General features: G+C 35.9%; 1 protein-coding gene across 1 annotated transcript in view; it reads right to left on the bottom strand.

Annotated features, from left to right (window-relative positions):
* Positions 1 to 25,401, bottom strand: part of LOC123759412 (ADAM metallopeptidase with thrombospondin type 1 motif A) — a 353,349-nt gene that overhangs the window by 25,898 nt on the left and 302,050 nt on the right. The window contains 6 exon segments of the mRNA XM_069335228.1: positions 2,193 to 2,356; positions 3,578 to 3,739; positions 4,968 to 5,159; positions 10,225 to 10,407; positions 18,231 to 18,443; positions 19,517 to 19,666. Coding sequence (XP_069191329.1) covers positions 2,193 to 2,356; positions 3,578 to 3,739; positions 4,968 to 5,159; positions 10,225 to 10,407; positions 18,231 to 18,443; positions 19,517 to 19,666 — 1,064 coding nt within the window.

Below are 25,401 nucleotides of genomic sequence, written 5' to 3'. Positions count from 1 at the left end.
TAAATATTTAATTATACTTAAAAACAAATTGCAAAACTGCAAAACTTAATAAATAAATATTTTATGAATAATCCCCCCCCCCAACATACTATCTTCGCTGGCTTTGCTGAGCAGTCACGCATAAGTGTACGAAAATTAGGATTTATTGCAGGAAATTGGAGAAATATATATAAATAATATTTTTTAAACTTTGCATCTGCGCATCCCCATGCAGGAGACAAAGTGCTCTTGAGTCAGTGACTTCACGACTGTCAGAGAGAGAGGGGGGGGGGGGTGCGACACACTAGTGTGTCGTGGCGTATCCCAGTTTCGTCACAGTTGCATCGTCCTTATACAAAATGCCCTACAGTGTCTTAAGAAGGAAGAAGAGGAGGAAGATGCCATACGTGTTCAAGAAAGAAGGTGTTAAGCGAGAGAAGCATTATGTGAGGCAGCCACTCACAGCTCAACGGCGCATCCCACATCCAAAGCTGCCTTCCTACCCCCTCCTCCTGCCACTTCTTCCTCACTACCACCTCATTCGAAGCTAATGAGTTTACCTTATGATGGTATTTTAAAAACAGTAATAAAAGCAAAATAAAATCAACAAAATCCAAATTAAGAGCAAAGTAGATGGTAAATTTCTTAGTGTTCACACGGACAACAAGCTGATTTTCCACTGCCATATACAAAATATAAACAAAAAGGTTTCTAAAACAGTAGACATTCCCTCCAAAATATGTACAGTACTTTCATAAATCAAAGTACCTTCTTGCATGTAAATAAAAATTAAATAAATAAATAAATAAATATATCCTCTTAAGTGTACCCTATATGTATAAAACTCTGCAATGCTACTCCTGACCTTAAACATTTCCCATAGGGTTGTAACAGAGCCCATGGCACTACACAAGAAACAAATAACTTTTTGTGATTCCTAGAATGAGACCAAACCACAGCAGAAAGGCCATGCAAATCAAAGGTCTCAAATTGTGGAATAACCTCCCAAATGTGATAAAAAGCTGTACATCTCTCAACCAGTTGAAAAGAGAAACTAAAAAATATCATGAAGCAAATTTCACTCACATTTCCTCATCCAAAAAGATATTTGTGTGTTTTGTTTTTATTACAAAAATTATATGTGAAAAATACGGTCCTATGCTTTTCATCATTAAGTGTAACCTAATTAATGTATATCATTTGCTAAATTGCTTATACAAGTCCTATATGTTAATTTACTTCTTGTTTATTTAAGTGATTACTCCATTAAACCTTTCCATTTTACTGATTTATTTTGTGTTCTGTCTAAAACACTTAGTATTCTAGTGGCTTTACCAAATATACACCTTTGTTTATTTCAACGTTTTTGCTGTAATTACTAATATTAAATACTATATCTGTACTGGTGTTAAAATTACAGATTTTATAATGTAGCAGTCTATACTTATCATCATTTTCACCTTTATATCATATATCATTTGCAACATTTCTTCAACACTTCACATGTGTTACCTAATTTCTCATTTAGTATTAAGTGTTTTCTCAATTATACCAATACAAATAAAAATGACTAAATTATTTTAAGTTTTGCCTGAATTGTTTTGCGTATTAGTGGCGTTATTTAATATGCAACCCCTGTATCTTCAAACACACCTCTGTAATATGTTCTCATGTAGGTATATTTTATGAATAAAATATTATTATTACTATTGAAAAAATCAGTAGGAGCCATGAAGAGGAGGATTCGAACCCCCCACACTTGGTACTCCAGATCACACACCTTAGATCGCTACACCATGACATGCTCAAAAGCAATGCAACCTGGGATTCAGCTGAAGCCTTTAGGGGTCCTGAGGCTTCCACTGAAGGCTCCTACTGATTTTCTAATTGAAACATCACGTTAATGTGATTTCATTGTGCATTTGAAAAGAAGTGTTGGAGGCAGAACTCCTGGACCACAGCCAGAGTGTACGGGAGGGGGGGGGGATATGTGAAATCTTGATTGGGCTTCAGATATATACCATATATGGTACATATCACAGATATATACAGTACATTATTACATTAAATTACTAAATATAGTATATATCACAGATATATACGGTACATTATTACGTTAAATTGCTAAATATATGAATTAAAAATTCCCATAATTATGCCTCCAAATATAAAACAAACTATTTTGCCTTCTACAGAATATAAATCAGACTTACATTTTATTGTATATCTCGGCAAAGTTCCCCTCCTCCCCTGCAGGTAGTGTGAGATATTCTGTGGGGCTGGAAGTGTTCATTCCCAAGCAGAAGATGCTCATGTTGTGTCCACCAACCAGCAGGGAATACTCTCCATCTACGGGCACATGCATGCCACTTTGTACCTGTTATGGTACAAAGTTAGCCTGGGTTAAATCATAATGAAATACAGTACATGATAATAATTTGAAAATTAATATGCTTAAATTATTACGCTATAATTTAGCATATTAGCATACATAAAATTAATATAATTTAGCATAAAGAAAATTAATATGCTATATTGTTAAATACTTTTATGAATAGTTCCAGATAAAATATTTTGTAGGATTAAAATTTGTCCCATAAAAATGTTTCATTAAAGGAGTCCAATAGTTTTCATTATTGTCCCAATACATAAATGCAGTCTTATCCAAGTCCAGTACTACTTTTGATTACAAATTACCTTCAGGGAGCCAACGGGGCTCCACACAGAAAAACACCAATGTGCTCAATGTTGTTATCTGGAATTCTTATTGTGACTGGTTCTCTGAAAATTTTAATTTGCACAAACACACCTTGAAACTGTTCGCTTAGTTTAGTTTGTTTCACTAGCGTTGTAGTCAAAACACTAGAAAAATATTAATACTAGTCCTGTACATGTTCTAAAGCAGCGGTCACCAACCAGTGGTTCGCGAGACAATTTTATTTGTGTATTGTATGTAACTGTGTATTTTCTTTAACTGTTATATTTAATGGCATCAAATAGTTTGACTTTAAGAACTATCATTTCTTGTTTGGTGGACCGCGGGATTCACATTAATGGTCCGCAGAATATAAAATTATGAATATGGTGATCCGTGAGCTCCGAAAGGTTGGCGACAGCTGCGTTGAAGAAGCTTGTACCAGCCAGAACAAAACTATCTCATAGATTACTTTAGATAATTACCTTTCTATAGCATTTGTATAATCATATATGCTCTGAGATAATGTCCGACTGAAGATGTCATCATAAGAATAAAAGTATCTTATATATTTATGTAAGCAAATGACTGGATACAATAAGTTATAATTTCTATGATACCAGAATTTGATCATGGGTCAAGGGTCTCCATTATGTCCATATACTGTACAAGTATTATAACAATATTTACATTACTGGTATAAAATTGGGCAATAAAATACAATTGGGAAAATAAAAAAAATTATCAAATGATTGAGATGCTGCCTAGTTCAATTAATAATGACAAAAGTATGTAGTTGATGAATCACAATAACATGGCTGAAGAAATGATGACCAAATAATATTTGGCCATCACAACAGTAAGTTGAGAATTACATAAATATATTTCAGAATAAAAACTAACCTCAGAACAAGTGGTGTACCCACAAGGCTGTGCTTGACACTTCTGTTTCTTGCGAGGACGCTGCTCTTTTGAGCATAAATGTTGGTGCACTCTTTGATTCTCTTCATTAACACAGTTAATTCCTCGACGCTGTCTACCTCGTTTGCCACACATTGCCTGGCACTGAAAAACCCAGGATTGAATGTAATGAAACACTTCTTTCTGCAGGAGTCCTGGTGGGCTCCTGAAGATATCTTGCTGAGTTTGCTCCTCAGAAAGTCAGCAGAGCTTTACAAATAACTAGAGGGTTCACAAAAACAAAGCCTTGAAACTACCACAACTCCATAAATGATTCACACAGAACATGGAATTCATTCAAACTAGCTTGAAACTGAATACCACCACCACCACCAGGTGGCCCAACTCCGCCCCCTCTGCTGACTTCCCTGATCAGTTCTGGAGCTGATAACAACCCCACAATGAATCAACAAACATGGAGGGAGGGAGGGAATCAGAACTTCTGCGACTGATGTGACCTTTTAGTATAGAGCAACCTCAGCAAGATAGCTTTAGGGCTCTCTCCAGAAAAAAATCTGGTTACTTATCTACTTGTATAAGTATAATTTAAACCTCACAGGCTGTAAATAATAAGACAAATAATAGGTGTTCAAAAGAGCAGCAACAAATGGTAGAATTAAGAGGTAAAGGAGACAGAGAAGTAAAAGAAAGCTATAGATCTATATCAATAAATGGAAATGTCTGTCTGTCTGTCTTGACACTTGCAGCTAGCTTCACCCAGTTTTACCCAATAATTGATGTTGAGCATGTGCACAAGAGTGCCATGTGGCACTGTGCCAAAGACTCCAACACAAAATTTATTGCAATATCAAAACACCAAAATCTGAAAAATTATCATTATTATTATTATTTTTCTTGACATATCATAAAACTTTATGCACTGATCATACAAAAAAGTCAAATTAATTCTACTTATCATACTTTGGCAATAACAGTCAAATGTGTAAAAAAAATCCTGGATGTCTTGCCTTTGCCACGACATCAATTCCTGGCTCTATCAAGGCCACTAGAGATGGTGGCACTTGCGTAAATTACGGAAAGAAGTATGAATTGAAAATAAGACCAAATATATTTTAACAGAGAGCTAATTAGACTACAACAAAATTGCTGTCAAGCAAAATAAAGAATAAAACTGGAAATTGGCATCAGTGAATAAAATTAAGTACTGCATTGTGATTTATCTAAACTGTGATTCAGGCCTACATTTAATACATTGTCCAAGCATAAATTATAAATATTACATTACAATATTAACATTTATAATCTTATATCTGTCATTGAAAGGAAAAAAAGAAGTGAAGATGTCAAAACCAAGGGACCTGTAATCACTTACTGGCTTCCAAGGTTTAACTTTCCAATAATAACCCGTGTTACAATGACCAAGGTTACACTTGCGAGTATTTCGCTTTTTGTTGCCCTCTTCACACCCTCGAGTCACAGGTTGAGGGTCAATCCATCCCAGGTGGTTGACTGCATGGCAGCTGACCTCTCTTGTCTCTATTCCTGGACCACACACCTCTGAGCACTGTGCCATCAGTACCAGCAAGGAGGTGTGTGTCAATTCAGACAAGAACAATGACAATTTGTAGTCAAATAAAGTGGCAGTGTGGGCCAACACCCATCCAAGTGAAAGCAATGGGCTTAAATAATATTTGAAGAATGAAATCCTTGAAAATAAAAAAGTTTATTAGTTTGTAAGTAATTAAATGTTAACCTTTAATAATGATATGAGAAATATATACAGTAAATTTTTTTAATAAATTATAGGAACGTTCCACTGGCAATATAATGTACCAGTATATATGTTACAAACTAAAATTAAAACATTCATAATTTAATAAAATATATAAATTCTTAGTAGCAAAATAGCTATTAATATTAAACTGCAATAAGGAACAGTACTGTAAAAGTACAATAAAGCACAATAATTATTAAAGCTAAGAAGACAGTCACAAACTACAAAGCAACTGAGTATGGCAGTGAGGTTAGCACCAAGCAAGTGGAAAACGAAAGGAGGAAGCCTACTATGTGACACAAATGCCCTTGTTAAATAATTGTGATGAGTGTCATTGATTACATTTGTATATCAGATGATATTTGGGTACTAGGTGATAAATTAGGTACTGTACCAATTACTGAATTACTGTATTACTTTACAGTATTTGTTATTTATTTTTCCATTTCATATTAAGTTTAAAACTTATAGCACACCACCCAAGGGAGGCCACATCATTCTCTGGTTTCTGTCCCCCCCAAAAAAAGGTTGCCAACCCATGGCCTAGGGAACCCTCAATAAACCTAATACTTTTGACTCCAACAATATGAAACCATTAATTCAAAACGACACAGCCTGGTAAAAAAAAAAAATTAGCGTTGAATGTAAGGAAATGCACCTTTTTAGTGGGTCCAAGGTGGCTTCATGTTGCTAGCTGCTTTGGTTAACTTCTCACTTAGCCAGTCACACTAGAACCTTGCAAGTTAATAAGAGCCTACCATGGACCAGAAATCAAAATGTGGCCCCTTTCACAGAGGCAGAGAGAGCACGGGATCTGTAATAACCCTCATCATGACAGCAGCCAACAGAAAAGAAAGGCGAGACAAAAAGACAACAGCAAGATAAGGCAGTAAGTCAGCAAACGATCCGACCAGTAGTTAGGTAGTTCACCCTCCAGTTCCAACTGCCCACCATCATGGGGCAGCACTGGAGTTCATGATCAGCCCGATCCATGAACCACCTCACTCAAGAGCTATCCAAAAGAAAAAACTAGCTCACCTGAAAACAGAATGGTTTTCTGGGAGGATTCTGAGGTAGCCCCATGTTACTATCTCACTAAGTAAAACAAAATGGAAAAAAGAAGGAATGAAAAACTCTAGGATATCCTTCAAGGGCATCCAGCAAGGGCAGCTGGACAAAAACAGATGGACAGTGGCCAGGCTTGGGCAGTCCAGCAAGGGTAGCCAGGCAAAGGCAACCAGAAAGTATCGGGAGGTGGCCAGCTGGGCGTATGGAGCTCCACAGTCAGGCAGAGAGAGCTCCAGCCACAGCTAAAGAGCACTCCAGTGGGAGTGGAAGGAGGGCAGAGAACTGTGTTGTCGGGTGGATGGGAGGAAGTGGGGATGTGCTGTGGTGTGGGGTGGAGAAGGTGAGAATGTACTGTGGTGTGGGGTGGAGGATGGGAGAAGGGAAGGACTACAGTGTTTGGCAAAATAGGGTGTGTCTGGGGGAGGGTGGGGGTTGGAGGGTGTCTGCGTTTAATTATCGAAGTGTAGTTACATGATGAGCACTATGTTTGTGGTGTTCCATAGTTCCAGCACTCTTTGTCATATAATGATACCCATCTCATTATCTGCACAAAGCTAATGAGAGCATCATATAAATGATACGTTAAAAGTTTAACCATAGTGAGGTGAAGAAATGTTGATAGTACTATGAATTTTTTTTTTTCAAGTAAATTATTTGTAACAGATGTCTTCTTGTCACAAGCATCATCCTAGCCCATAAAAGTTCTTGAAAATTTGCATAGCATCAATGTTTCCAAGCACAGATGTCAGTAAGTGGATGATGAGACACCTAAAAGTTTATAAGCTTACTACAACAATGCCCAGAAAGGTAGTTAAGGCTTTCACGACTTTTTCCCAAGACAGTACGGTAAATGATTGCCAAAAGTCTCTAGTGTTGAATGATAACCAAATAGATTACTTAGGAACTTTAAAAATTAAGAGGCACATTAAATCATTCACAAACAATAGGAGCATCATGGTCTAATGTTTGAGAATGACATGAGCAGTTTAAGGGTTAATAGGATGAATAGGCTTGATCTCTGACCAGCCTATTGATCCCGACCAGCCTATGTTGTCTGTCTGTCTGTCTGACTGACTACGGATAGACAATATGAATGACAAATTATCTTCAAGTTTTGTCTCTGTTAGTACAACAATATCTGGCAGCTTAAGCTGTATTATATAATTTAGGTCCAGTACTTTTTATCTCTCTCCATGTTAGGATGCATGATTTTCAGGAACATGCTCCCTGTTCTTTACCTGTTCATTCTTTCAAAGCATGTTCAAAGAACATACTTTTTCCTTTACTTCCCCTTTCTCTAATGATTTTGTTGGTTTGCTTGTTTGTACCATTTCACAGGCTTCCTGATCCCTATCACCTCAAAGAAAAAATAATGTGTTCCTTCCTCATTCTTACTCTCATCTAAACATTTTGATTCAAGGAAGTTCAGTTTCAGCTTCTTTCTGTCTTCCCTTGAAAGATCTCATCTTAATGACCATATTTCCAATCTTAAACACTTTCCAATTTTCTAACATGCCTGAGTTTTTGTTCAGGACACAATCAGACCTACTTATAGAAGGAAAGTAACATGTACAAGATCTGGGAATTACGATGTCTGACGACCTGACATTTAGTGAATATAACCAAGCAAATATAGCGGCGGCTAGGACAATGATAGGATGTATTATGAGAACATTCAAATCCAGAGACCCCACAGCAATGCTAATACCATTTAAAATACTGGTGTTGTCCCGTCTTGAGTACTGCTCCCCCTTTCAAATGATAAAACATCTAAATTATTGGGACCGTCTCAAAGCTCTCAAAACATGCTCTCTGGAAAAAGAGGCGAGAGAGGTATAAAATAATATATACATGGAAGATACTGGAGGGCCAGGTCCCAAATTTGCACAGTAGAATAACAACATACAGGAGCAAAAGAGATGGAAGGAGATGCAGAACAGAACCAGTGAGGAGTAGAGGTGCCATAGGCACAATCAGAAAACACTGTCTTAAAATCAGGGGTCCACAGCTGTTCAACACCTACCCAGCAAGCATTAAAAATATTGATGAAACAAAGGTGGTTTGTATTCAAGAGGAACTTAGACAAGTTCTTGCAAGAAGTGTTGGACCAACCAGGCTGAAGTGGATATGTGGGCCTGCGGGCCACTCCAAGCAACAGCCTGTTGGACCAAGTTATCACAAGTCAAGCCTGGCCTTAGGCTGGGCTTTGGTATGGGGGGGGGGAGGGTTAGAAAAACTCCCGAGACCCTCTCCAGGTATGCTCCAGGACCCAATCCCTGGAACTCCCTCACTAATGAATTAAAAAATTGTCCAGCCTATGCCTTATTTAAAAGTAAAACAAAAGCATACCTAATTTCATCTTCATAGTTTCCTACCTTGTGCTTAATTTAAAACTCATACTGTATCTTGTGCTACCCATTTCCCCAATATTAGTACTTAAGACATACATCTTCACCAATGTAATCTAATCACCTTTATCAATTTATATTGTAGTTATATGTTGATATGAAATTTTGCTACAATGAACCTATTGTAGCAAATCTGTTGATCTGATATTACCTGATTTGTTAGATTCAGGACCAGCCTGAAACACTGTGTGTGTTAGTGGCTTTGTATGAATGTAAAAATACTGATATTATGTACTCACACAAACCCATTGTACCTTCTTGTAAAGACAAATTGATAAATAAATTAAATAAATTATATAAATTAAATCAATAATTAAAAATAAATAAATATATTTCTATTAAACCAGTTCTCTTTACTAGATTTGCAACTGCTTTATTATAAATATTTGAGTGCCTTCATCACATATTTCACCAAATTTGGTATACTTTGTATACATTTGCTTCCTTGCCTAACAACAAACAGTTCCAATCATAGATATCTTCCACTTTCCTGGTATATATTAGATCTAGCATTGATGGAATATCTCCTTCCTTCATTCTTGTTGGTTGTTTAGTATGCCGATACATGAATGTCTCTAGGAAGAGGTTCGTCACTGTCTATTCATGCATTGTAGGCCTCCCAGTCCATTGTTTTGCTTAAAGTCCCCCCCCCCCAAGGTAACACATCTCATAAGCTATCAAGAATTGATTCCTTTACATTTAGGTTCTCTCTCATTTTTTCTGCTTTCCCTGTCCACTAAGCAGTCCCTTGGGCTACTACTAACTTTTCTGCTTTTTCTATCACATCCACGAACTTTGTAGTCCTTTCGGAATGCCAACTCATTTTATTAAAAAGTTTTTACCAGTTTTGTCTCTGCCAGAGCGAGAATATCAGGTATTCTCAACTATCATATTTCTTATTACCTTTTTACTCTAGTGTTTTTAATCTTGCCCCATCTATGTTTGCATAGAATAGTTTTAAGAACATGTTACCTATTCTGTTTCCCTTTATTCCCCCCTCATAGTTTTTTTATCCAATGTTTTTATGTTCCATTTCACCAGCTGTGTGTTTATAAATGAGGCGTTATCAAATTTAAGTAATGAAATAAGATGTTGTAAAGAGGAAATTCTAAACAAGCAAAGTAGTTATCATGGCAAACCCTTTAACAAATATAATGCACAAATCTAACACAAGTAGCTACACCACTACATAGAATCTACATTGTTACTACTACTACTACTTTCCTTGAGATCACCAAACGAAGAAAGTGCTGACAAAGTTCAAAAACATTCCTTCCAATTGGCGAGAATTTAGTTATGCAGACAAGTGCTTGCTTGGTTAGGGTGATCTCAAGCTAGATTCAAATATGCAACTTTTTGGTTGGAAATACTTTGTGTACCTCAGACCATGGGGATGCAACCCAACGAAATGGACAAGGATGCTTATTACAGCGGCGACTGGATTTGTGCCTAGGCAACCCTTCCCGAAGGCAGTACTCATTGTGTACAGCAGTTTCATTCATCTGAGTGTCAGTACAGGTCACATTACGATACATGACACCACGATCACACACCTTCGAACACTGCAAGGGATACATTCAAATTAATGTTACCTTGCTGTCATTTTGTTATCTTGTCATTAGAGTTAAATTAGGATAAATTTATAAGCTTAAAGAAGCTTTAGGAAATTCAGGAAGGGAATTTATTCTAGGATAATATATGAGACCAAAACTGCAATATGATGTTCAACAAAAATTCTCTGAATGAATAACAAAATTGCATTTTTAAAAATTCATTTTAATACTGTATCAAAAGGCCATCATTGCAAAGTTGGTCAAAATATTGTTTGTCTGGAACTTAAAATAATACAGTGTAGTACTGGTTAGTTTTGAAGCTTTTAATGTCCCCATTTTAAGTAGCCTTTAGTTTGGACCTTAAATGGAAGTTCATCTGTGACAAGATCATAGATTATGATATAAATTACAGGAAATAATTAGAAATTTTACTGATGTTAAATGAGCCTTTACAGAACTTGTTTCATGGTAGTTAGCCAAACAGTAAATAGCAGATTAAATATCAAGAAGTGGCAAATAAGCAAATCAGGAGGACCATTTGAATAAAGATGATGATTAAAAGACTGGCATGAGAGAAATATGCAGAGAAGCACATCAATATATAGATATTAATGGCTATTATGTAAATAATGTAACAGAGAATGTGCTAAAAATACTCCAGAGGACTTTGTCTACCAGAAAAAACTACCTAATACTCATTATCGATAATTGTTGACTGCAAATGTACAAATTAATCGTAATGGTTAGTCTCCCAAACATAATGAAAAATTTGCAGGATGTTAGATGAAAATACTGTATTAATTTATGTTAGTTAAATTTCATAATCCTAAACTCAATAAAGTGGTGACCAATAATCTGTGATCATGTCACAAGAGCAAAGTGAGGGGGGGTACTTCTCCCTTTTCTTTGTGTGAAGCAAAAGTGTGGGGTTTTAAACCCAGCATTATACTGCTGGGCATGCTTATGCACAAAAGCCAAAAACTTCAATAACTTACCAGACTGGTGATACATGGTGCTTTATGTGAGGACTGTGGACGTAGGGTACATGAGAGGTACAGCATATACTTGGCAGGCTCACTTAACCATCTTTGATGAGATGATAGTTTGTACACTAGACGCAAGATGCTCATAAGAAATGTTTTATTCAAAGACAAACCTGCTGATAGTTATGTTAAAGCAATATCCACAATTTTACAAATTTGCACATTTACTTTTATCTCACAAAATTAAAAGCAATGAGTAACCGGTTGAGAATCTCACAGTAATAACAAGTTAAGAATCTAGTGTACTTATACTACCACCAAATTCTGAATCTTGTATGATGGATGTAAGGATGAGCGAGCAATTAACATTCCCTTTCAACACTTATTAATATTAGAAACCACTCGCCCACTCACACACACACACACAAAGACGTGGTGTCCCGTCTTGGGGAAGACGGGACACCACGAGCGTAGCTCTCATCCTGTAACTACACTTAGGTAATTACACACACACACACACACACACACTGGTACTGAAATGTTCATTATCTATGCAAATGATATATTTGCATAAATAATGTTCATTATCTATGCAAATGATGTAACACTGTATCCCCAGAGGGGATACAGTGTTACATGAATATCTTTGCAGATGATGTTAATTTGTTAAGAATGGGTCAAGGACATAGATGACTGCCTTGCCCTCCAAAATGACTTAGGTAAAATAAGTGAATGGAGCAACACAAAGCAGATGGAATTAGAAAATAATAAATGTCACATAATGGAATGTGGAGCGAGGTAAAATAGGCCACACTTAATCGACAACATATGTGAAAAGATACTTAAACCCTTTGACAAGGAAAGAAAGTTTGGAATGGTTCTTAATTGCAAACTGTCACTAGAGGACCATATAAAGAACATTGTAAGTGCAGCTTACACTAGCTAGCAAATTAAAAAACCCACATTTAAATACTGTATATGAATAGAAAAATATTAAAGAAACTGTTCACGCAATATTTGAGACCAAAATTGGAAAATGCAGCAGTGGTGCATAACTCAAGAAGCATATAATCAAATTGGAAAGGATACAAAATAATACTGTACAGTACTACTAAATGACTCTCAGATCTCAAGAACATGAATTACAAAGAGAGAGGCTGGAGGTGTTAAACATACCAAGACTAAAAGATCAAAGGAAAGGAATAAAAAGTGGCCATATGATCACTACATATAAAATTGTAACAGGAATCAACATAATATACATGAGGAATTTTTTAAATCTGCAACTTCAAGAACAAGAAGTCATAGATTCTAACTAAGGAAACAATAGTGGCAAAAAATATTAGAAAGTTCTCTTTTGTGAACAAATGAAAAGGCAGTGGATGCCAAAACCACCAGTGTTCTATAGCCCTATATTACAAGGAGACTGTAAAAGACAGTCTCCTTGTCTTTGACAAGGAGACTGACTGGGTCAGTCTGGGTCATAAATACAGCTTTGCTCTACACAAGCTTGGTTACATGCCAAGTATGGGAACACATAGCATGGGTAAATGTGCTTGCACTGTTTGCAAGCACACACAATGAAGACTGCCTTGCCTTACTTTGTGGTGATTCTAAGGATCAACATCCCTGCAGCAAGGTTGACCAGGGCTCCTGGTCAGAGGCTTGATCACCAACAAAATTTTCGGAGGAAATGACAGAGTGGACAAAAACTAATTATTTATCATGGGAGGAACACGAACAAGGGGACACAGGTGGAAACTGAGTACGCAAATGAGCCAGAAAGACATTAGAAATCATTTTTTTCAGTGTCAGGGGTAGGTAATAAATGAATTGCATTAGGCAGTGATGTGGTGGAGGTAGACTGCATACACTGTTTTAAATGTAGATATGATAGAGCCCAATAGGCTCAGAAACTTATACACCAGTTGATTGACAGTCGAGAGGTGGGACCAAAGAGCTGAAGCTCAACCTCTCCAAGCCCAATTAGTTGAGTACTCGTGCAGTACTGAGTATGTAATACAGTATAGTATAGAGAAAAATACAGTGTGAGATAGTGTATAGTGTGTAAATAAAAAGTAAATTTAATAAGCAATATTGTGACAAGTATTTTTAGTACACACATTAGTGACGTGTGTATAATTATTACTTGGAACAATATGTACGTTCTTCTCTTTACAAATCGTAAATGATATACATGTGCAGAAGGTAAACAATAAACAAAAAAATTGTATTAAATATGACAAATAAATATTTATGGCAACTCGCCGTTCTTGAATTGCATGGGGTAAAAAAAAAAAAAAAAAAAAAAAAGGAGAGCTTCTAGAGAGAGACTACCATGAGCATCCTTCCTTTTTTGACATCACACACCAACTTCTCAATTTCATTGCATTCAAGTTAAGTGGTATTTCTTCATTTGTATTATATGTCTGTGATCAGGGAAGAGATTTTTACAATACAGTGACACCTCGGCTTATAAATGCCCCGTTTACGAACTTTTTGGGTTACGAGCCAAATTTCTTCATAAAATCTGAATCAGGTTACGAATTTTGCCTTGGGTAATGTAGTTTGCTGATACGCGTATGACCGACCTAGTGCGTGATGGCACACTGCGCCTCAGTTTACCAGTGACTCCAGCCTAGTGACAATTGCACCTGAATTCTTTGTAAGGAATTAAAGTGTTTTTCAGATTTTTGGGTGTTTTAACATAAAAGTAATTAGTATATTTATCTCGCCATGGGTCCCTAGAAAGTCAGTGGTAAGGTTCAACCTTAGAAAATAGTTGTGAGTAGAGGCAGTAGAGGATCTCATTAAGAAAATGTGTGAAGTATGGGAAGAATTGTAAAGTTTTGTTGAAAAACTCACCCAGATAAAGCTGTAGCAGGTCATTGCATTGACATTTTATATGACAATGTGATGTCTCACTACAGACAAGTGTTAAAATGTAGGGAAAAACAAGTGTCTTTAGACAGATTCTTAGTAAGACAAGCAAGCAGGGAGCCACAACCAGGTCCTAGTGGTACTTCTGCAAAATGTAGGAGAGAGAGTACCCCAGAGTAGTCATCACTGCCTGATGTTATAATGGAAGGGGATTCCCCTTCCAAACACTAACACTTCTCCTCCTCCTTCTCCCCGCTCCCCTCCTAACCATTTTCCATACGCCAACATGTCATCAATAAAGGTAAGCAATAACTTGTACATACTTTAGTACTAAAGATTTGGGTGAATTATTTATAAAATTTACTTTGTGTTAATATTTTTGGAAGTGTGGAACGGATTAATTCAACTTACATTATTTCTTATGGGAAAATTTGCTTCAGTTTACGAATTTTCGGGTTACGAACCGTCTCTGGGAACGGATTAAATTCGTAAGCTAAGGTATCACTGTATAAGAAAAAAAACTGGCGAGTAATTTTTTTATGCACACCATGGAATTGTCATATTAAACTAACACGCAGTACAAAGATTAATATATTTTTATATGTTCATTATATTTTATGACCATATAATTTAGGTTAATAAATATTATACGCAATTTAGTATTTTATTAATCAGGTTACCTTGAGTGATTCTATTATGCTGTGTGATTCATTTGTTTAGCTATTTGAAGCTTTTTTGTAAACCGTCCAGTTGTCTGCAATACTTCATTGACTTTTCTGGAACCCTTTCATGTTCATGAACTCTTATTATAAAGACTGTTTTTTCACTTCACATGTAACCTAACTTTTCCTGACTACAGTATATGTCTCCTTTGTATTGCATGGAATAGAAATACACGAACGTACTAAATTAATTTCTTGTTTCACTTTCCCTCATGATTATTTATTTTCATATATAATATACAGTATATACAGATATTATATCATATATATATATATATATAATTTTTTTTTTTAATGTATAGGGGGTACCACCTCTGGTTGCGTTTGTAGGGACACTCGACCTCGAAGATGATGATAAAGTATGTAGCATCTGGGGAAGCCCAGATAGATGATACCCGAGATATTTTATATCTAAGCTCAGATATCAATTATCTGTGCTCAGATGGGGACAGATATTTCATCAAGTCCCTTCATCATGCTGGGGCCACATGAGTAACATTTGTGCGGCAGGCTTTAATGGTCCCTAAGTTAATATGCAACAGAAAACACCTCACCCTCTGAAGAATTCGAACCCAGACAGCCAGAGCCTCCATGCACCTTGGCTTGTCCAGTACTTTCACCACTAGGCCATGCTGACTGCTAAAAAGAGTTGGAAGTCATCTGACCATTAACCCAATTCCCAACAGCACTCGGTGACTTTTTTGGGTCCCCATGGCGTAGTGGGCAGACACATGCGTGGCGTTTCGAGAGTGCTTTGTCCTGGGTTCTTATCTTGGCCGGGGAGGATTTACTGGGCGCAAATTCTTAACTGTAGCCTCTGTTTAACCCAACAGTAAAATGGGTACCTGGTTGTTAAACGATTTGGCAGGGTCGTATTCTGGAGAACACAGGATTAAGGACTTGCCCGAAATGCTAAGCGTGCTAGTGGATGTACAAGAATGTAAGAACTCTTGTATATATAAATAAATAAATAAAAAATACTGTATATATAATATATATATATATATATATGTTGTACCTAGTAGCCAGAACTCACTTCTCAGCCTACTATGCAAGGCCCGATTTGCCTAATAAGCCAAGTTTTACTGAATTAATATATTTTCTCTAATTTTTTTCTTATGAAATGATAAAGCTACCCATTTCATTATGTATGAGGTCAATTTTTTTTTATTGGAGTTAAAGTTAACGTAGATATATGACCGAACCTAACCAACCCTACCTAACCTAACCTAACCTATCTTTATAGGTTAGGTTAGGTTAGGTAGCCAAAAACGTTAGGTTAGGTTAGGTTAGGTAGGTTAGGTTGTCGAAAAAACATTAATTCATGAAAACTAGGCTTATTAGGCAAATCGGGCCTTGCATAGTAGGCTGAGAAGTGAGTTCTGGCTACTAGGTACGACATATATATATATATATATATATATATATATATATTATATATATATATATATATATATATATATATATATATATATATATATATATATATATAAATCTTTAAGATATATATTCATATTATTGTCTAATTAAAATTTAATGATGTTTATATTCATTTCTATCCTGAGTACAAATTTGTACTAGAGGAACGTTCCAGACAAATGTCTGACACATCTCCTTACGTATTTTTGCTATAGCAATATAATATTTTCAACCTGTCCACCAAAAGTAATAGTATATACAGCAACTACTAGTCAAATATAAAAAAATATATATATATACTGCAACCCCAAGAAAAGTCACTGTTTTATTAATAATTTTGTTGAGGGGACCAAAATATAAGGCATGAACTAAATCAAAACTTTTCTAGGCCTAGTATAGCACAGATAGGTAATTTTGGCCTAACATTGTGTGTGTGTATATTATATATATATATATATATATATATATATATATATATATATATATATATATATATATATATATATATATATATATATATATATATATTAGGCCTAGAATTGCTTATTTAGGTCCAGAACAGGTTAGATCATGTTGTATAATTACTGTTCCACTTATTTACTATGCAATTTAAATTATTGCAATAGTACAAAATGTGAACTTTTTGGGTACAACAATTAACTTTTGTAGTTTTGACCAACAGCTTTTATAAGTACTATCATTTTTGAAAGATGAGATGTATATTCAAATAAAAATAAATAAATATATATTCAAATACTGACTTTACTGATATACCAATATATTAGAAGCCATTTCAAGTGATATATTAATCAATATTAATCGAGTCTATTACTCGAGTGAACATCAAGAACGTTTAACATCCTAGTCCCGTTGATGCCACTAAAAATAGTGGCCCTCTGGTAATTCAGGCCGTTCTTTATCTTTTATTTATATTTCGTTATATTTATATTGTTATAAACAAAAACTCTTTCAGTTTCTGTAGCTAGGCCTGCAAAATGCAATGGAAATGTTGCCTAAAGTTGTTTTGAATATTATTCATATTGGCCCTAAATTTCTTACTTCCGAAATAAGATGTATTTCTGATACAGTAAACATGTATTTCATATATAAATATTGTTTATTATGTAACAAAACTGACACCTAAACACAAGACATTTCATTTCTACGTCCGGAACATATTTCCCAAATTTATGGAGTTATCCTCCAAATTTAACGTTGGTGACAAATTTTTACACCCTCATTTAAATATCATCATCTCCAAGATTTATCAAAATAAAGCTTTAAAAATCACATCAAAACTAGCTATGAAGTTTGGCTATACTATGGTACAATTCAAACAGGCCTGCTTATATATATACCTAATTTTTACAAAATATTTTAATGAAAAGTATAAAAATATACCAGCTCTCCACTGGTTTCAATCTACATGTGCTGGATGTTGGCTAGTATTTCTTAGCCAATACATGTTCTACTCATTTTCTTTCCTTATACCTTAATAATATGTCCAGTCAGCCTGCAGGGAGATGCAAACGACATCTGTCATAGACCTAATAGAAATAATATAGAAATACTTACAAATCCCTTAAAATAAATTTTTTTCTCTTAAGTTAGCAATTGAAGATTAGGACTGGTGAGGTTTGTGGGTGTTTGGAGATAATGTGAGCTGTGGTAGTGGAGTAATAGCATGACTAGTAATGGGGCACTGGAAATTAGATGTGCCACAATTATTAAAGCGGTTATTTACGATATTATTTTCATTGTTGATTTTATAAATCCTCTTAGACTGATTTTGACTGTCTGGAGAGGATGGCTGTCTGCGATACTTTACCGGTGACCATTCTCCAGATTTCCATTTGTATCGTTGCCGCTGCCGACCTCGTCTTCTATTATTGCAAGGAATCTTACAGGCACGTCTGTGAGTGGGCCTGTCTGCAGCATGGCAACTTTTTTCATCCAGTTGGGGGCCATTCGGGTCTCGACAAACAACTAGACGTTCCTGCTGACCACGTCCACATCGATGGCGTTCACGCCGGATATGACACTGTTCCCAAGAAACACATTACAAACTATTTATCTGCTATGTAGAATTAAAATACAATATATCTAAAGTGTTATTTAATTCTCAACATGCAGGTGTTACACATTCTAATGTGTGACAGTGTGGTGACACTGTCACACTATTATATATATATATATATATATATATATATATATATATATATATATGTCGTACCTAATAGCCAGAACGCACTTCTCAGCCTACTATGCAAGGCCCGATTTGCCTAATAAGCCAAGTTTTCTTGAATTAATATATTTCTTCTAATTTTTTTCTTATGAAATGATAAAGCTACCCATTTCATTATGTATGAGGTCAATTTTTTGTTATTTGAGTTAAAATTAACGTAGATATATGACCGAACCTAACCAACCCTACCTAACCTAACCTAACCTATCTCTATCGGTTAGGTTAGGTTAGGTAGCAGAAAAATTTAGGTTAGGTTAGGTTAGGTAGGTTAGGTAGTCGAAAAAACATTAATTCATGAAAACTTGGCTTATTAGGCAAATTGGGCCATGCATAGTTGGCTGAGAAGTGCGTTCTGGCTATTAGGTACGACATATATATATATATATATATATATATATATATATATATATATATATATATGTCGTACCTAGTAGCCAGAACGCACTTCTCAGCCTACTATGCAAGGTCCAATTTGCCTAATAAGCCAAGTTTTCATGAATTAATTGTTTTTCGACTACCTAACCTAACCTAACCTAACTTTTTCGGCTACCTAACCTAACCTAACCAATAAAGATAGGTTAGGTTAGGTTAGGTAGGGTTGGTTAGGTTCTGTCATATATCTACGTTAATTTTAACTCTAATAAAAAAATATTGACCTCATACATAATGAAATGGGTAGCTTTATCATTTCATAAGAAAAAAATTAGAGAAAATATATTAATTCATGAAAACTTGGCTTATTAGGCAAATCGGGCCTTGCATAGTAGGCCGAGAAGTGCGTTCTGGCTACTAGGTACGACATATATATATATATATATATATATATATATATATATATATATATTTCTTTTTATATTATGTTCACTCACATGACCCCAGTCTCCTGTGGACCATTCTGTACAAATTTGAGTATTACATGGAGCAGTCTCTAATGGGCGGTCATTTGGCAGACAGGATGACTCTGGTCCAATACACACAACTTGACGGCGTTTTTCTCCTCCACCACAGTCTCGGGAACACTGGAAAGAATAAGATGAGCTTAAAAAAATTATTTGGACATCAATATATTTATGTCTTAACACTATCGCGCACCATTGCCTCCCCCCGTAGTCACTCATTTTTCCTCGAGTCTGCTCGGGTGACCGAGACTCGGACTCGAGTCACTCATTAAAATATTTGTTAAAAATTTTAATTTTAATCCGATCTATCTGGGAGTAGTCTCAAAATGAGCGCCTTTATATTGCGCACAATTTGATACCAAAATGAAAGACGTAACACAAAAATTGATGTCAGAACACTGGAAAGATATAAATAATTTTGTGGTGAAGAACGTCCAAAATCGTCCAAAAGTTAACACTTTCGCGCTTTAGATTAGAGATAACTCGTCGCCGTTTTTTCTTACGATTCCGCATAACAGCCTACTTTTCTCGTCCATCGAAAAAATATTTCTATAAATTCCATTTTTTAACCGAAATGGATGGGGATACTTTTGTTTTGTAGAGAATTTATTTGCGAATTTTTTGGTACCAGAATGAATATTATATCACATAAACTTCTATGAGTAAAAAAAAAAATACACAAAGTATGTTTGGGGGTGTGGCGAGCGTGTGGCAGTGGGTTCCCTTTAGCCGTTGATATATCCAACACGTGGGAAATATTTGTATGTGTTATGTATATGTCTGTGTAGGGAATTTTACTGCGATCACTGTCATACAAATTATAAAATGTTTCAACAAGTATAAACATGACAAACATCAAACGAACGAAAACAATGCGTTCGTTTCTGCCGCGAACGCATACTGAGCGACGTGGTTCTATATTTGGCGCTTCTCTTACACATGCTTTGTACAAATGTTATACAGTTCATCTTATAGAAAATTTTATTGCGAACACATTGGTATAAAAAAGAAATACGTACATAGAAAAGTAGGGTCAGGAAACGTATAAAATTTCCAAGCATGATTTCCCCCGTGTTTTCGCCAGTGCGCTCGCGGCTAACTACTCTCCACTTCACACACTCTTGCGGGTGGGCAATTACCTATATTAAACATTCATATGCATATGTCCGTGTAGAGAATTTTATTGCGATTCCAATGATACCAAAATTAGCGATGTAGGACAACTGTAGGCTTCGCAACCATTAAGAGAGTGGAAACATTTTATTGCTGTTTGGCGCTCTCGGCGAGTGATCTGCATAGTTTTTTATTTGGTGTTGATACTCCTTATGCTTGGGCGGCATTTTATAGGTATGCTCTTATAGACAATTTCATTGCGAACACAGTGATACCAAATTTAAATACGTGCGCCTTCAATTATTGTCAGGACAGTCAAAAGAGTGTACACTTTTTCGGTCTTACTGCGTAGGCGCGCGAAGTGCCGAAAGCATCTGGGGTATTGGTTTTTTTTGAGCGCCGAGAGCGCGAAAGTGTTAAAATATGTTAAAATTCCATTTATTGTTCTATTATTAATGGACTTATTTTATAATATGAGCCTTTATATTGCGAAAAATTTGATACAAAAATGAAAGACGTGACACGAAAATTGGTGTCAGAACACTGGAAATATATAAATAATTTTGTGGTGATAAGCGTCCAAAAGTTAAAATTCCATTTATTGTTCTATTATTATTGGACTAGTTTTAAAATACGCGCCTTTATATTGCAAAAAATTTTATACCAAAATGAAAGACGTGACATGAAAATTAATGTCAGAACACTGAAAAGATAATAAATACTTTTGGGGTCCAAATTTGAAAATATTTGCTAAAATTACATTTATTGTTCTATTACTATGGGATTAGTTTTAAAATATGTGCCCTTATATTGCGAACAATTTGATACCAAAATGAAAGACGTAACACAAAAACTGTTGTCAGAACACTGGAAATATATAAATAATTTTGTGGTGAAAAACCAAAAGTTAAAATATTTGTTAAAATTCCATTTATTGTTCAATTATTATGGGACTAGTTTTAAAATATGTGCCTTTATTTTGCAAACAATTTGATACCAAAATGAAACAAGTAACACGAAAATTTATGTTATTAAACTGAACGAGTATATACATTAGTCTGCAGGAGTGCCAATTGGTGCTTGTTCACGGGTAACTTGGCCAACTTTAGGCTTTGCTGTGGGGAGTCACACCGACTTTTAGACCTAATATGCATATACCCCTGTAGAGAATTCTATTGCAAACACAATGATACCAAAATGAACGACGTAGCACGAGAAATAAGGTGAGAAAACTGAAACGAGTATACACATTTTCCTGATTTTGCACACTCACGGGTAACTTTGCCGACTTTAGGCTTTGCTGTGGGGAGTCATGGCGGGCTTTTGGACCTTATATGCATATACAGTACCCCTATAGGGAATTATATTGCGAACACAATGATACCAAAACAAACGACGTAGCACGAGAATTAAGGTGAGAAAACTGAAAAGAGTATACACATTTCGGTGTCACTACACGCTCACCCGCACCGTCGAGAGCATGACGTCAGAGTCTGCGGAGCGCCCGCACCGTGTGCGATAGTGTTAACTTTGATAGGTCATTTTCTACCAAAAGTGTATTCTTTGAGTTACAATGCAAACCAGCATACTGTATATACTTTATCTGCCCTCAATGAACAGTATTAGATAATTATTACACATCATTGGAATGTGGGTGATTGAACACTTGACATATGAATTACATATGGTAATTCAAGCACTTTTACAATAGATGACAATGTTAAACGCATACGAAAAACAGACATGGTAGAAGATCACTAATTCGGACCTCAGTAACCCCCTTTTTAACCCCCTACACTGTGCCCCCTTTTTATAGTTGACATCCTTCCCAGAGTTCACAAAGAAATTTTTTTCTTTCTAATATTTTTTGTTTCTAATACTGTCTTATTAAAATGCATATTTTAACTTTCTAATACTCTGTATTGCATATATTTTTCTTTCTAATATTGTTAAAATGCATTCCATGATTACAGGAAAAATATGAAACAGTTGTGTGACTTACTTTGGCTGCGGTGAAGCTCGGAAATCTTGCTATGGCATCACAATTCACAAGTGTTCGTGGTGCAATCGTTTATGGTGGTTGCCTCGGGTCGTGCGTGGGACAGGAGTCGCCTCAATGATACATTTACATATTTATCTCAATGCCTCTGATCTATTTTGTATCTGGCTTTTTGCATTATTATTATTTAACAGTGCACTTTTTTTATAAATATATACTGTACTGGTGTATATACTGTATAATAAAATATACAAGAATGTAAGAACTCTTGTACAGTATATATAAATAAAATAAAAAGTGTAATATCAGAATGTTTAAATACTATATGAGCTTAATAATCCGGATTCCACTAAACCAAATATCAGGGTCATTCAGATAAAATTGCATCTGGATAATTTTATCCAAACAAATGTCCATAGAATTCAAATGACCGGAGGTTTGTTCGAATACAAATAGACAGGCAGAGTTTAAATAAAACCTGGATCACTTTCTACCTGCTTGTCCATATCAGGACTGAAATCCGGACAACCGGAGATTTTTCCCAGATATGGAAGTCAGGCAATGGGCCATACCTTATTAATCCCGTACGACTGTGGGTCGAGGCACGTGGTATAGGTAGTGTTGGGGTGGGAGGTTTAGTGGTGCGTGGCTTAGGGGTGTCAGGAGAGAGGGAAGAGTTTGGAGGGACTGCCTGGGGAATATGGGGCATGTGGAGGGGCCTATAATCTGTATTGTATACAATAACCAATAATAATTTTAGAACAATTCATCACAGTAAAAACTAAAGTAATATTATAACAAATACAAATTTCTTAAAAATTATGTGCACAGGCTGAAGACTGTAGCTTCTTCCTAAAATCTGGAGAATTGTTTTCCACCTGGTGGCCTATGTAACATGCCTGCCTGCCCCAAGTTGACCCATCGAGGCCTGGTCAAGCTAAATAGCCCCGAGCTCACTATCCCCCGTGTTATACCACAGTGCTGCGCCATCAGTGAAATATTTCCTTAAATAACTTTTTTTTGTTTTCATAGTAACGTTGATCATTTTTTTGCCAAGATTGTCTGGTAGCAGCAGCAATCGCTCTGGAGGTGTTAAAGATGAAGAAGGTTGAGTTAACAATTAAGGACACGTTACATGTTTTAGAAATCTGAAAATGGCTGGGTGGTTGTGAGTGTTGCCAAGGAGTTTGATATAGGCACTAGTATTGTTTCTGATATCAGGAAAAAATGAATACCGCTACAAATCCACTTACAAATCTAATTTGTTCCCAGACACGGGTCGTAACTCAAAAATTCGTAACTCGAAACAAATTTTCCCATAAGAAATAATTTAAATTGAATTAATCCGTTCCATACCCCCAAAAATATTAACTTAAAAATACATTTTATATCGAATACTACTCTTTTTATGCTAGCTACAATATAGTATGTATATCTTGCCTTTATTGAAGACTCTTGTTGGTGTATGGAAGACGGTAAGGAGAGGGGGAGGAGGAGTTGTGTTACTGTTTGGAAGGGGAGTCCCCCTTTCATTATAACATAAGGCAGTGATGACTTCTCTGGGGTACACTCTCTCTCTTACGTTTTGCAGGCCTACCATTAGGACCTGGTTGTGGCTCATTGCTTGCTTGTCTTACTAAGAATCTGTTAAAAGACACTTATTTTTCCCTACATTTTAACACTTGTCTGCAGTGAGACATCACATTGTCATTTTAAAGGTCAATGCAATGACCTGCTACAGCTTTATCTGTGTGAGTTTTTTCAACAAAACTTTGCAGTTTTTCTCATATTTCACACATTTTCTTAATGAGGAAGGGACATCCTCTACTGCCTCTACTCACAACTATTTTCTTGCCACCGACTGGTGGACCTTTCTGGATTCTGGGGTTGGGAACCCCAACCCCAGAAAAGCTCAGACCTCCTAACCATCTGCCAGGGAAGACTGAGCAGCAACACAAGGGGCAATGACATGAGGTCACTTCAGAGAGAGCACAAGTAGTACAGTATGGCAAAACAAGCCCCAAATGCTGCTGCAGCAGCAGAAATGCAAATGAGAAGAGCAAGTGCCATCCCCCATGAGAACACAGACAGAAATGCAACTGGAGAACACCTTATCAGTGGGACAAGCACCACCCAAGCTAGTAGGCCTTGTGAATAGTACTCAAAGTTATTTTCCAATTTACTACATAAACAGGTCATGATACTAGTGAAAATTGGCTCACATCATCTCACTGAGAGCAGCATTCTAGTCCTGGCACCTGGTAGTATGGGTCTCAAAGGCCTGGTGCACTGCTCAAGGATTGGCTACACCCCAGAGTGCAAGCTATGGGGAACTACTGAGGGGTAGTCACCCAGAAATATTGTTCATTATACAACATAATTCACTTAAAACCATACACAAAACATATCTTCCTATATTACAAAAAATATCTTCCAAATATCCATAACTACCTCTTCAAATTTTACTTCGGTGACAACTTACACAACCTCATTAAATTATTAATACCTCTGAGATTTACCAATGCTGAGCATTAAAACTCTCGACCAAACTTCCAAAGAAATTTATCTGTATTATAGCACAATTTAAACAGATTAACTTGTAATGCTTCATTTTACATAAATATTGTAACAAGAAGTATCAGAAATATCATAAACAGCTCTCTTCTTCTAGGTGATTTTAATCTATAATTGATGAACTGGGAGGCTTATGACAAAATCAAAATGAGGTATGGGCAGTCCAATT

This window comes from Procambarus clarkii, chromosome 32 (assembly GCF_040958095.1).
Source record: "Procambarus clarkii isolate CNS0578487 chromosome 32, FALCON_Pclarkii_2.0, whole genome shotgun sequence".
NCBI classification, from domain to species: domain Eukaryota; kingdom Metazoa; phylum Arthropoda; class Malacostraca; order Decapoda; family Cambaridae; genus Procambarus; species Procambarus clarkii.
Note: the sequence above shows the minus strand (reverse complement) of the source record. Positions and strands in the feature narration are given on the sequence as shown.